Genomic DNA, 14,660 nt, shown 5'->3' with positions numbered 1-14,660 from the left:
TGGCTAGAGTCTTTGGTAATCTCAGAGGGACACTGCAAGCAAGGGGTATTTTATGCAACTCAACCCAGAAATGAGGGGAACATTTGAAAAAAAGGTAGCATTTCCAGCTGGAGCTCACATTCAACTTTTAAAACAAAAGAAGTGACCCAGACCTGTTAAATCCTGCTGCGTCCTGTTTTATGGAGACTGATGCTCACACGTCGGAGGAATCTGGAATTTCCTCTGGACTAACTACAATATTGCACTTGGCTGGCTGCCTCCAGCCAACATGTGCTCAGGAACCGAAAACTGCCTACCAGGAGCAGCAACCACTTCCCAAATTCAGGGGTTCACTCCAACAGCCCCGAGTCCTCTCTGTCATCACCCATCACTTCGTCTGCCCACAGAGCCCAGGGTGAGGAGTCAGCAGCAGCACACGTTTGTTTGTTTGTTTGAGAGGCTCCACCCCTGACATCAAGGAGTAAATTAGAAGGGTGAGGCAGCTGCTTTAGAGGACTCGGTTCTGCCGAATTGTATGGAGAATTTTGTTTAGGAAAGGGTTAGTTTCAGGTTGAGGTTTCCAAATATCTCAGAGGCTTATTAAAGAGAAAAAAAAAATCCAACAACAGAAACAACCAAACAAAGAAAGGGAAGTTCTGAGCTGCAGGAGAGCACGTACAAAGTGAGGGAAAGCTAGCATTGCTCTTTCTACATGTGTTGTACTTTTCCCCAGCAAGGGCTGCAAGGATTAAGCTACTACCTCTCAACATTAGTGCTGTGCTGTAATTTACGGAGAAGGATCTGCGTCAGGTCAAAGGTTGTGAAGCTTATTCCCACCGCAATCGGGCCTTTGACCCAGTTCATGCTGAGTCCTTTGTACAAGCCACGGATTAGTCCCTCTTCTCGTATAATCTCCTGCATGGTGAGGAGGATGGAGCTGTACGTGTGTCCCATAACCCCCGCCGTCTGCATTCGTCGGCGAACCACGTCGAGGGGGTACGAAGCTGACTGGCCAATCAAGCCTGCACAGGCACCAAACAAAAGCCGCTCCGGAGGCGATGGCTGCGACTTCCCACTGTGATCTGGGAAAGAGAACGCAGCAGAGTGTTGAAAACTTCTTGTAACAAACACACAATTAAGGTCAAGTGGGCTGGGAGCCAGAGAGAGGGCCGAGCGCCAGAGCCCCTGAGATTTTGTTCCCAAATCGGTTGTGAGCTGACTTGGTATGTAACCAAGTCCTTCTGCACCTTCTCATTCCTCTGCAAGACAGATACTGCTTTTCTGCAGCTTGCCTTATTCATGAGCTGGATTTGGAGAGAGGGAGGACACAAGGCATCCTCCATAAGCACAGAACTTTGCAACTGGCTGCAAGGCCATGAAGAGGACTTGGACCCCTGAATTCAAACACCTCAAGTTGGCCAAAAGCCTACACCATTTCATTTGAAAGCAAATCCAGTTGCCTTTACCTGCATGTAATTTCTTCAACGTCTCGTAGGTGAAGAAGCTAAGCCCAGCATACGGAATCACTCCGAGGATGGTTGGCGTAAATCCTCTATACAGTGTTTTCAATCCTTCCTCTCGGGATATTCGGATGAAGACATGAACAATATTGCTGTACCTAGCATGTGGACACAGGAAAACCAAATCTGCGCTGGTTAGTGATGGCACACACCAGTAATATTTCCAACAGGACTTTCTGAAGGATCAACAATTAATTAATTTGGCTCTGAGCTCATCCAAGAGCCCAGCAGGGATTTCAGAGGCCTGTCTGTAAATGAAGAAGCCAGTCACCAGCTCTCCTTCAGTCCTACCGCAATGTGCTACCCTGTCAGTCGGAGCTATTCCGGAGGCACTGTGCCAGCTGGCCTTCTAAAACCAACACCCAGCTTTTACCAGCGAGGTCTTTCAGTCTCAATCTCCTTCCAACCCTGGGACTAACCAGGGCTCTGGTCATTTAATCAGTGCTCAGACCCCAGCAGTAAGAGGTTTATTACACCAAAGGCTCCGAGCAAGAAGTGACCCAGAAAATGGGAATAAAGGCATCTGACCTTAAAAGAAAGTTCTCTGTTTGTTTGTGGTGCTTGTACTTGCTTTCGTTAGGCACTTACATCTCCTTCGGCGTGACAGCCATTCGAGCACGGACCATATCCAAGGGGTAGGTTAACATGGCAGCCGTTGTGCCTGCCAGAGAGCCAGCAATGAATCGAGGAAAGGGTGTCAGCGCTCTAAAGTAAGGTGAGAGAAGAGACCAAACAGATCACCTGGAGATGGCAACACTGTGGCTTTTGAGGATGGCTCTACTCTACCAGCTACCGAATCCCTTCCCTGCCTGTAGACTCAAGAGCTGGGTGGGTGGGGGCTGAAGCAGCCATGGTTTGCCACAGCCATTCAAGACAGAGGCTTAGAGAAAACCTCTGCTGAGGACACCAAGCCTGACTCGGGGTGGCTCAGACACGATACACCCAAGAGCACGAGGCTCAGGCCACATGCACTGCTCGGGTAACAGTGCAAGGCTGGATCTCGTTGCTTCTCCTGCAAAGAAAAGCTCTTTGTTTTGCCTGCCCACTCTCAGCACAGGGAAGTGCTAACTCAACATCTAGGCCACTTCTTGCTCACGCCGCTAGAAGACAGGGTCTTTGCCTCACCAAGATCTCCCCTGTGCAAGACTAGAAGCCCAGGTCTTTGCTTAGCCCCCTCACACGCCCAGTTCTGCAAAGCCATCACAAGAGGGGCCGGCACAACTCCTTACCAACAGAGCTTTCAACTCTGCAGGCCTGCACAGAGAAACGTTCTCCCTCCCTACAATCTACAGTCTCATGAACTGCTCCATCCTCCTCTGCAAGGAACCAAAGCCACGCTGCATCTTACTTTCCCTGAAAGCCGTAGTAACTCCCCAGAAGCTGCTTGTACTCTTCGTGCGCGCAGAACTGGATGGCGGCGTAGGGGATGACACGGACCATGGTGGCTGAGTTCCCTCGCCAGAGGCTCCAGAAGCCTTCGTTGAGGTAGGTGCGATAAATCAGCCTGTAGGCTTCCTGCAGGCAAGGGATCAAAGGTCAGACAGGGAGATCATGATAAGAGGGAGCCCAAACAATAGAGGGGGGAAAAGGTGACCCCACAGCTTAACCTCTCCAAATCCTTCCCATCCCAACCACAGCAAGCTGATATCAGCTGTTTATGCTCACAAGTCTGACTCCAGAATAAGACAACTAAAAGGTTTTCTCTGGGGACACTGAATCAGATACATTAGAGCAAAAAAGAACTGGAGCCAGAAAGACACAGTTTTACATGCAAGGCATCTTCATTTTCCCTTGGAGGGCAAGGCACAGAGCTGGCTGCTGTTTGCACAAACCACTTCTCAACCCAAATTAATCTTCTTAGTATAGTATACTAAGACAAAAAAAATCTGGATTACACATATTAGCACAGCACACATGGAAGGGTCGTAATGCACAGAAAACAAAACATTCAGCAAGCCATGACGATTAGCTCCTAAATTCGTATTTTCTATATGGTCTGAAACATACCCAGTGGTGGATGGGGGAAAGAAAATAAGGATTTGAAGGAGAAGGCCTAAAAACCAAAGTCTTGAGCGATGCCACAGCATTTACTGCCATGTCACAGGTAGAAACTGGAGCATGAACAAGGACTGAGGCCCCTCTGTGCCAGGCACTGGACAAAAACATGAACAGGAGAGACCACTTCCCTAAGGACTATTACAAACTGCTTCCAGTCTTTCCCTCTATGCTCTTTCACTAGGAGGGCTGCTAATAAAACCCAAGCAAGAAAGTTAAATAAATACAAACAAAAGATCCTGTTAGGGGTATTACTGCCATTAATCAAACACTTCAGGTCAGTGGGAGACAGACACATCACCTCACCTTGGCAGAAAACCTTTTTGAAGACACTAAAAAAGAAAAAACGAGCATTAGATTTCGCAATACATTCAGATGGCTCAAATAAACCATACATGCATTTTATCTACAAGATGAAAACAGAACCAAGAGAATGAATTCAAAAGAAAATAAAGATTCTTTACAATAATCAAAGACTTTCCCAAACTCTCTTTAGCACTTAAGTTCATTTTTCCACCTCCTGTTGTGAAAACACTCAGTTTTGGTCACACTTCTTACTTTAAAGCACTACAAAAAAATAAAAGACATTTTTAAAACCCCAAACCTACATCAATGCCTTATTTTAGTGGAGCATTTCCAGGCTAACACCAGAATCCAGCAAAGAAGGGGTCTGTTCAGCGAGGCTCCACGCAAGAACAGTTTCATCCCAGCAAAACTCAAATGAACACTCAGTTTCTTCCCTTGCATCCATTCAAACTGACAGCATCTCTTTAACTATGTAATGCACGAGGCACTTGGAAGCAAGATTTATTTGGCATACGGCAGCCCTGTTTTGTAACATTCCTGCAGCAGGAAGGAAACCCAAGCTAAGACCCGAACAGCAATGCTAATGAAACATGGGTCCAATTAAGTGTCTATTGCACTTTCTTTCAAACTCCTTTGAGACTTGTAACCTCTCAAGTGTATCAAGCAATCGCATGCAAATACATTTTCACCACACTGCTCCTTTATGCAATTCAACACTTTTTTTAAGAAATAAAAACACCTCAGTAACCAATTGCAGCTGGCTTTGTGATGGAAAAGAGCTTTCTTCCCCTCTCTCATAGGAAAATCTTTCAGTCTCTGGTTGGAGGGACAACCTTCCTATACTCACACCACCCAAACATGCTTTCCCTCTTCACAGACAGGGAAGAGGCCCCAGAGTAGAAACCTTTAGGTAAGCAAGAGACTAAGAAATCCATGAGATACTGAGAAATTGGTCAGAACAGGCACGTTTTAATCACATCCTTTGCAGCGAGTTGAATGGGCCAAGCCAAACAGGTCTGTTTTCCAAATGTAGGCCTGCAGAAATGAAAGGTGATTTATACGGACAGCTGTTGACTCACCCTGGTTCTGCCGTTTCCATCTCACCTCTGCTCCTGACATTTCTGACCTCAGATGAACCACAGTGCTTGTCCTGGTGGCAAAGCACAGCGCGTACCCATCGCTGCACCAGCATCTGCTCACAGCTGCAATCTGCAGCTCCGACTTCCTGGAGCTCCAACTCCCTGATCCATATCCCCACCCTCAGCCCCTGCTATGCCAAGAACGAAAACCATGTCAAATGAAAGTCAATTCGAAATTAAATGTCATCCGGGGATTAGATTAAACCTACCCAATTCATTTAATCTGGGACGTCAACCAGATGTAAAACTCTCAGCCTCACCAAATGTCTACGTTATTAACTGCCTGCGCTCTTCCCTTTGGGACAATTAGTGCAGCAAACAGCCCCTGCACTGAAACAGGGAAACCAAACAGAGCCCACAATGGTGCAGAGTCCCAAGTCCCACTAACACGTGAGAATTTTCTATTCCAATTAGATGAACTGCGTTTTCAGTTACACAATTTGCACGTTCCAAAAAGGGCTTTGCAATACAAAGCCAGGTATGCCAGCTTCCATGCCTCTTGCAGTACTTTTCATCATTAACTTCAACTCTAACCAAAACAATCCAGCTGCAATATAAGATCACATACATTTGAGCAGCACAGCCTGGCATCCAGCCTTAGCAAGAAACTCAAACAGCTCAAAGAACAGGTTTTTAGACTCAGTTAATTGTGGTAACGTCACCATTCTGTCTGCATCCTGCCAGGTCTCTGCAGACTGAAGGAGGGCAGAGCACCAGAGAGCAGGCTGAGCAGATGACAGACGTTGTTTGGATTCTGCTAGCAATAAAGAGCATTTTGCAAAAGCCAACAGGACTCACCTTGAAACATGATTTTTGTCCTGTCCAGTGGAGCTACTGCAGTTTTAGCAACAGCACCAGCCAATGCACCGGACATCAGGGAGTTGAGTACCTTCTTATTCTCCTGGTTATCCTGGAACAAAGCATAGTTCAGTACGACACAGTCAATCTCAAGCAAAATTAGCAATATTTTACCTTTGCTGCAACATTTACCACCCTCTCAAGGACTTGGGTCAAAATTCTCTTCAAAATTTCAAGCACAATAAAGTCCTGGTCAGATCATGAAGAACAAATCACAGAACCACAGAATATTAGGAGTTGAAAGGGACCTTGAAAGCTCATCCAGTCCAACCCCTGCCAGTGCAGGATCACCAGACCAGGTCACACAGGAAGGCGTTAAGGCGGGTTTTGAATGTCTGCAGAGAAGGAGACTCCACCACCTCTCTGGGCAGCCTGGGCCATGCTCTGTCACCCTCACAGTTTGTCCTCATTTGCAGTTTGAACCTCCTATGCTCCAGCTTGCTCCCATTGCCCCTTGTCCTGTCATTGGACATCACAGAGCAGAGCCTGGCTCCTTCCTCCTGACACTCGCCCTTTACAAATTTATAAACATGAATGAGGTCACCCCTCAGTCTCCTCTGCTCCAAGCTAAAGAGACCCAGCTCCCTCAGCCGCTCCTCATAAGGGAGATGCTCCACTCCCTCAGTCATCTTTGTGGCTCTGCACTGGACTCTTTCAAGCAATTCCCTGTCCTTGAACTGAGGGGCCCAGAACTGAACACAATATTCCCAATGTGGTCTCACCAGGGCAGAGTAGAGGGGAAGGAGAACCAATCTTGACCTGCTAACCACACTCCTTCTAATACACCCCAGGATGCCATTGGCCTTCTTGGCTGCAAGGGCACACTGCTGGCTCAAAGATTAGACTCATCAGTCCAGATGCAAAGTCCCAAGATCTGCCACCTCTTACACGTACTGTTTTCTCCCTATTAAGATTTCTAAAAGCTACGCCGCTATCTCCTCACGATTTAGCCATGTACGAAAAGTTTCTTTCTTGCCCTTCCAATAACACACAAGCCCTATCTCCACATTACTCCTGAGATCCTAAGAATAAAACAAGGCAGGTTTCCTGCTATGATAAACGGAATGGAAGTGTTTTTGTTATTGACATTCCTGCCGCAGCTCATATTCATAAAGCAGCTATCTCCTTATAACACATGGGCAGAAAACAAGTAAATGACTTGAAATCTAACACCGTGAAGGTTACGGACTGAAAGACAAGTCAAGACAAGGCTTAAGAATGTTAACCTTTTATATGCTTTGTGTTTTCATGGAGGAGGTTTTTTTTTCTTTTTTCTTTTTTTTTTTTTCCCCAGAATGTTTCGAGCTAAAAAGTTAATGTTTATTACCAAAATAAACGGTTCAGTTCAATTCTCCATTCCCATCTTTGTCTGCTTGGTGCTAAACACAAGGGCAGCCATGCAAAGGCAGCACCACATGAACTTCAGCCTGAGTTTTGCTTTAGATCAGACCAAGGTCCAGTGTCTCCTCCAGTGTTTCCAGCTGGAGTTCAGTAACAGCAGTAAGAGCAGGGAAACCAGGACCTATGGCCCTGAGCCCAGCTCTGCCTTTAAAGATGTAACAAGGCATAACCTTGAGCGGGGAACGCAGCCCTGCCTGCCTGTCAGCTGTGAGCGATGTCCAGCCTCTTCCCAGAGGGTTGGGACTGCTTGGTTATCCTCAGAAAAAAAGCAAAAATTACACATTGCATAGCTTGCACATACACTACAGCTCTTTTGGGACTCCGTACCCATTGAGGTGTTTCCTTCAAGCCACACAGCTCTTTTCTCAAACCCGCTGCATACACCCAAAATCTCCTGCTCTTACCTCTGCTGGGAGATGGGTTGGCGTAAGTGGCTCCACATCTTGCCGCTTGAAATCCACTCGACCTTCTCTCACACCATTACCCATACCAGTTGCACTTACAAGTGGGCAGAAGAGCTATGGCTCCTAAATTGAAAACAAGAATAAAGCAAGAGTTAGTGTCAAAAGTAGGAAATATGCAGGTAATAAAAAACCAACTCACAGGGGCATTTTTGGCAGGAAAATCCCTCTGCCAAGCTGCCAGCTGAGGAGCATTCTGGGGATCCTAGCACCATTTCCTTCCTTTAAGGTACGTGTGTGGGGTCCTTGAGTGCTATGTAAAAACTGTGTCAATCATTTTCACTCTTTTCAGCCCACAAGGAACTCAGCTGCAAGTTACAACATCAAAATACCCATAGTTTCTAGAAAAAAAGCCCAGATCCTGCACTGTCCTCTTCTACCACTTACAGCGAGGCCTTTGGTTGCTGTTCAGGCGAACTGCTGAGCATCTGGATATTGGAGAAGGCATACAGAAATTTAAAACCCAGCGCTGGCAAAGGGAAAAAATAGTCACAGCAGTAAGTCCTGCAAGGCTGCCACAAGCAATTGGGAGGTTATTTTGGGAAAGAGATAGCTGTGATGCCTCACACGTGCATGAAGGCTATTTTGATGACACTGGCGATTTGAGGGAAAGCTGCGTGTCGGTGATTTCAGAACTCCCCTTCTTCACAGTTGCAATGCTCATGTGCTTGGAGCCAGGGAATTGGGGCAGTTTGCACAGATTTTTCTTGCTGCAATGCTCTCGCTTGCCCCAGGAAAGGCAAAGTCAGTCTGACCTTAGCTGCAGAGTATAAATGCAGAAATAATGCTTTACACAGAAGCTAGCACTTTAGCTTCTTTATAATATTACTGATTTTTAAGGTGTAGTTTTAAATTAAATATGCAGAAATGAAAGAGCTAAAGTTTGAAAAACTCTAGTTAGCACAGAAAGTGGCCTCTCTGAGTCCCGAATCTATTCCCCAATGGGGTGTGTAACTACAGATCAGTTTTCTAAGCACCAAGCCTGCTCCAACAGCCACGTTTCCATTTTATCAGCTTCCCTTCAAGGAATGCAGTATTAGGAAACCTGCATTGCCCAACTGCTCCCCAGTTACACCACAGCTTTCTCACATCTCCAGCAACTTCACCTCCACCCGGCTCCAATGCCTAGGAAACCTCAGGCACAGCAGCTTCCTTGGAAAGGCCACCTTAAGACTATGTTTTATTTTCTCCTTTCCATCAATCTTGAGATATTATATGCTTGTCAGCACCTTTCATACTTGCTGACCTATTTCTCCCTCCTCCCATCACTCCCATAAATTAGTGCCAGACTTCACTCTGCAAACCCCTCGGTTGCAGCAGAGATGTTCATGCAGAGCCAGAGCAGTCCCAGCTCTATCCGTGCATGACCAATTTGTGATGACGAAGCTACGCATGACCCGTGCGCTCACTCTAAAATTAAAGATATCCGGGTATCTTTAATGCTAACCATCACTTGCTGGAGCTTTGGGAAGTATCATTGCATTTACAGCTCCTGAGGGTGTTTTTGGAAAGAGGGGATCACATGATGTTACTCAGAGTAATAACTCAAATTTTTAATGATAAAGAACATCTGATAGCCCAAAGCACGACCTAAACAGCATCAAAATTTGCACTTGGAAAGTTCTATCACGGACGCTTGGTTGCAGCAGACCATGTGTACAAAAAGATGATTCACAACTCTGATTCAATACAGGGTATTTCATTAAATTATTTTTAAGAACACGGACTGACGATTATTTCTAATTACTCCCTATATTTACTTCTTTTCCTTCTTATCTCACATACCTGGAAAACGCATTGTAAAACAATGTATTCAGCAAATGCATGAAAGAAATCACAGGTAGAGCTATTATCCCCAGCTATCTTAAATAAAGAAATGTAGGTCACAATATCAGATTTATCTTCACCAAAAATAAGCCCGCAAAAATAGAAATCATGCTAAAGAGCTTAGAAATGCAATATGCAACTCTATTTTAAAACCTGATTTTGAAAGATGATTGAGAAAGAGATGACTGAAAGGAAATTTTAAAGACTAAACTGATGTTATTAAGCCTGGACTTATTTTAGAACATGCACATGCATAAAGATGATATCCATTTACTCAAGAATATTCTCTTTGATCCTATGCAGAGATGTTTCTTTTATTTTTAGTGCCCAATGTCCTGATCTTACAAACACCTGTCTATACGCTCACTTTTACATATTAAAACTGCCCACATGCTCTACATAAATACAGGCCCTAAACTTGCAGGGGCTTAAATGTAAAAACACCATTTATTATTTTGATTCCCATTTGCTCTCCACAAAGCAACGCGGCTTTATTTTATTTTGGAGCTGGGCTGGATTCTGATCTCAGTGAGACGTTAACTGAATTCTGGCTGTTATGACCAATAACGCACATAGGAGCCACGGGGAACAAAGCTTTGCCTTAAAATGTCAGCGTGAATTTGTAGCGCCCGGCCACGAGAAGCCAGATATTATTTTGCATATATAGCAATCCCGCTCGCTCATTAAGTAATCCACTGAAACCCACCACGGAGCAGCTGGATATTTGTTAAATCCTTGTATTTTGCATAGCCCCGCGCACAGTCATTACTTATGTTTACAAAGCTACACGAAGCAAGCAAAAAATAGCTGTGGATTAGATTTATTTTTTTCTAAGACGCTGTGTTATTTATATTGGAGTTACGCAGGTCCTTGTCACACATGTGCACCCAGACTCCTCAGCCTTGCTGCAGAGCAAACCATTCCCCTAAGAGAACATACAATCAGAAAGCCAAATTGCTGGCAAAGGCGAGTTCAAAAGTTAAAAGGGTTTAATGAGTAACATACGCCGTGCTTTTACAACAAAACTCATGATAGTTTATTAAAGTACAAAGCGCTTACTCTGGCATCCAGTTTCAACTCCATCAGAAAACACTGCCTGTAACGGAGCCGCGTTAATTCCCAGGCACAGATTAAAGATTATTTTCTGAGTTGCGAAACAGGGAAGCTCAGGCCCTTCCTTTCTGGCCAAACTGATGAACTCGGCTGCACGGCTCTGTGTTGTGATGGTCCTTCCAGCCCTACGACTCTTTCTAGGTATCCTGCCTGTGTTTTAGCTAAAATCAGTTTAATTCCCTGCACAGCAAGAGAAACACAGAATGTGCTCCGCACATTCAAAACCAGAGCGTCATTAGTCCTCACTTGCCATTATCCCAGCTCTCTCTAGCGGCACTTAATGAATACCTGAGCAAGTTCAATCAAGCTGTCAAATTGAGTCTCTGACAAGTTGGGCTTTCTGCTCTTCTTGGCGGTGATTTTGATTAAAAGGACAGGCAAGACAGAATCCAGTTATTCGGATGATAAAAGCAACTGACTGGGAAGAGCATTGCGCAGGCAGGTGCCAGTTCATTGCCCAAAGCGGGGTGGGGGTTCAGAGAAAAAAAAAAAGCCCACGCCACTCCTGAATCCAATCACGATGCTGTATTTTGCCTTTTTCATTTGGACGCATTTTAAATTACACAGTCTTAAAATAATTAGCTTCTCAGCAGAAGGGTCAATGAGTTTCAGAGACCAACATCGCAACTATGAAATAAGCACAAATTCTCCTGTTAGGCTGTGCACAATTAAAAACACATTGCTAAAGTAACGGCTTGCAGGTTATTATACAGCTCTACATTTCAAAATTAAACCTTATTTAAAGTTTAACTCCACATCATTACAGCATGACCTGCCTGAAATTCCTCCTCTATGCATTTTCCCAGGTACACACACACACTTTCCCATAGCGGATCAACACCACCGACTTCCAGGAACAGCAAGAAGGAGGAGATTTGAGTTTTTCACAAAAAAACACAGTCAATGGAGGCAGAAATCACTGACAACGCCTGGGCAAAACTACCTGGTAACACAGAAACACCTTAAGCACAACAGCAGGCTGAGTCATTACAGCTTTCAGATCAGCACATAGGCAGAAAAATGGAGACAACTGAGTATCCAGCCCACAGACTGGCTTGCAATGTGTTATTACTTAAACACATGTTTGCCTGCTATCCTCTGGTGGAATTTAGACCTGTTCCCAAACAGATTTCTGAAGGAATGTCAGCCATGCAGCAAGAACAGCAGATACCCTGCGGAGCAAACAGCACCATCAGGTACCTGAACCCACCAGCAGCTATTTGCCCAGAAATGTTTGTTTTTCCCTCAGAAAACCCCAGAAGGAATCATAAAAGCAGTTTAGAGACCTGGACATGGGAGTAACAGGTAACAGCAAACCCAAGGATTTCAGCAGACAAGAGCTGCTGTGACTCAATGCCCACAAAACGCGCTGGATCTGTAAGACGATCATTACCAAAACTGAGGGGACAAAATAAGGCGTATACGGAAATTTAGAAGACTTTAAGACCTGCCATACTCACAGACGCTGTTACACAAAGGTGGATGAAGTCATGGTTCACCTCTGGGACACAATTTTGGTTTCATTCAGGTAAAGTCACTCATGTAACTCCATTCAGCTATGCTGGCGTCCTTCGTTGCTCAACAGCTACCCAGTTCCTAATTCTCCTCTATTTTTTCTTGCGTTGTTAACATTGCTAATGAAAGCACGTAATTAAATTAGGAAAAAGAAAGAAAACAGAGGGTTCCTGCAGAAATTTTCACACCTTTTCCCAAGCAGGCTGAAGTTAAGCAGCACCCAGGGAAGTTGCCCAATTGAGTTCCCCTCAATTGTTAAAGCAAGCAATTGAGCCTGACAGAGAAAGAGATGTGGTAAGAGCCGAGATTACTGCAGCCTTAAATTCACCCTTGGAGCAAAAGCATCACAGAAAATCACAGCAAAAAGGGCTGAGCCACTCCGAACAGGGGGATGAGCTATAACTGGATGGCCCCTTGAGGTCCATTTTTGCCTTCCAGTTTGATAAAGCCATTAAAATCAACACCAGATATGCCCTGCAGACTCAGCTCTCTTCAGACACATTCATCTTCTGGTTGCATACAAATCTGAGCCCAAAACATTTGCTATGAATAATCCAATGCATTTCTTCCTTTAAAGGTCTGTACAGGAACTGTTAGTGTGATTTTAAAGAATCATTGACTAAAAGATTAACTAAATTACAGTATCTGGAAGAGTTTCATTTTTTTCTCCATGCTTTCTTAGCTCCAAAGTACAAAATAAACTCTGCTCCCGCAGCCAGTGATAACTCGAGTCTGCCAATAAAACGGAGGATGAAGAAGCAAATTCTTTGCATGGTTTTAGATGATCTGACTTGAACTAAGCCAGTTGCTGAACACGGGGAAATGGTTAAATCTAAACCTTTGCTGTAAGATTTGGAGGAGTTCAGCACCGATTGCGTTTTGGACTCAGCCTGGGAGGAAGGCGTGAGCCACAGAACAGAGCAAATCTTGGTGAGTGAAAAACAGCGCTGCATTCTTCAGCTGCGAAAAGAGGACTGGGAACATCTCAATATGCTTTCCACAGCCAAAAACTGAAGAGCAGGTCTTATCTGCCAGATAGATAACAGTTTTATCGGAGGTGGAATGGAGCACTTAAACACAGGACTGAATCCCAGGGCCCTCTGCTGAACACACTCTGTTTGTCAGACAGAGAACATAGAAACATTTGGTTGGAAAAGACCTTTAAGATCATAAAATCCAACCATTCCTTCTGATCATGAACAGAAAGCAGAAAAAACCCACCACACACACACGCAAACCCCCAAGCATCCTGCCAGCTGGAACCCTTCACTCAAAAACTATTTCTCAGAGTTAATGTGATGAAGAAATGACAATAAAATATGATACATGACCTCTCGGGCAGCAGGCTCCTGCAAATACAAACCTTCCCATCGCTGGATCCCAGATATATTCACCTTAACATCACCACAGGCACACACAAGGTCCCAGAGTGACAGATCCCAGCACAGATTATTATTATTATTATTTATATTATAAATAATTATTTATATTATATGATTAATAATAATAATTATTCAAGCCAAGATTATCTGGAATACAAGCAACCCCCAGTCAATACATGAGCAATCTTTGCCAGGAACTATTTCGACACAATAACAGATAATTACAAATCTCTGTTCTGAAGCCCCAGCAGTTTAAAATTGTCTGTGAAAAAAAGGAAAATAACTAAAAATCTTCCATCATTAAGCAGAAGGACCCACAGATGTGCCAAGCAGGTGTCATTTCCTAACGGCAAGGCTCTCCACATTTACTGCACAGAGTCACACCAGGTCCTGAGGTACCCACCCCGTATAAAAGTTAATGCAAAGTTAAGCATCAAATCTGCATGGCCAAAGCCTTGCAGATTCCAATTAAGTTTGATTAACCTGGCTTTGTTAGCAGTACCAACACATGCCACAGCCACACCTCCATCATTAACTGCACAACAGCAAGGAGTAGCAGATTTAAAGCACAACTGGAGAGCAGAGAACTCCTCCAATGCTCACTTATTTTGTGATCTGGAGTAAGCTGCTTGCATTTCAGTTCACCTTTCCAGTAAACTCTCTTCGTAAGACAGCTACCAGGAATACCTACATATCACCTCGAAAATGGAGAACCACCCCACAGCGTGAAATACTACTATCACTTTCACATAAGGAAGGTACAAACCTCAACATATTCTCCTACGATTAGAAGCAAAGTCTGCAGAAGAAAATCATTGCTGGTTCCTGAGGTTTCTTCCAGCAGCAAACCTGTCTGGCATGTACCAAGCCCATCTGCTTCGCCAGGTAACCACACACTCCAGGCTGCCTTGGTGCGGACTTTATTTAAATGTTTAAATTTGAACACCCCCAGATATGCCCGAAACACGCACTTTCAGCGGAGACCGTCCAAGTAAGCATACGAGCTACAGCTCCAGGTCAAGGAAAAGAAATTATTGCAGCTCCTGGCTCATCCTGCTGTGCTATCAGGAGCTGAAATTCCCCTGCCTGAAGTAATCACTAGGG

At 44.6% G+C, this 14,660-nt stretch overlaps 1 protein-coding gene across 1 annotated transcript; it reads right to left on the bottom strand.

Moving 5' to 3' along the window:
* Positions 1–645: 645 nt before the first annotated feature.
* On the bottom strand, positions 646–7,784 carry SLC25A42 (solute carrier family 25, member 42). Its single transcript, XM_010188508.1, has 7 exons — positions 7,663–7,784; positions 5,798–5,909; positions 3,861–3,886; positions 2,848–3,014; positions 2,088–2,204; positions 1,446–1,597; positions 646–1,061 (listed from the first exon to the last, which is right to left on the bottom strand). The coding sequence occupies exons 1-7, from the start codon at positions 7,744–7,746 to the stop codon at positions 736–738; spliced, it is 984 nt and encodes a 327-aa protein (XP_010186810.1). The 5' UTR covers positions 7,747–7,784; the 3' UTR covers positions 646–735.
* Positions 7,785–14,660: the final 6,876 nt, after the last annotated feature.

The sequence above is a fragment of the Mesitornis unicolor genome, unplaced genomic scaffold (assembly GCF_000695765.1).
Source record: "Mesitornis unicolor isolate BGI_N332 unplaced genomic scaffold, ASM69576v1 scaffold47100, whole genome shotgun sequence".
In the NCBI taxonomy this organism is placed as follows: Eukaryota; Metazoa; Chordata; class Aves; order Mesitornithiformes; family Mesitornithidae; genus Mesitornis; species Mesitornis unicolor.
Note: the sequence above shows the minus strand (reverse complement) of the source record. Positions and strands in the feature narration are given on the sequence as shown.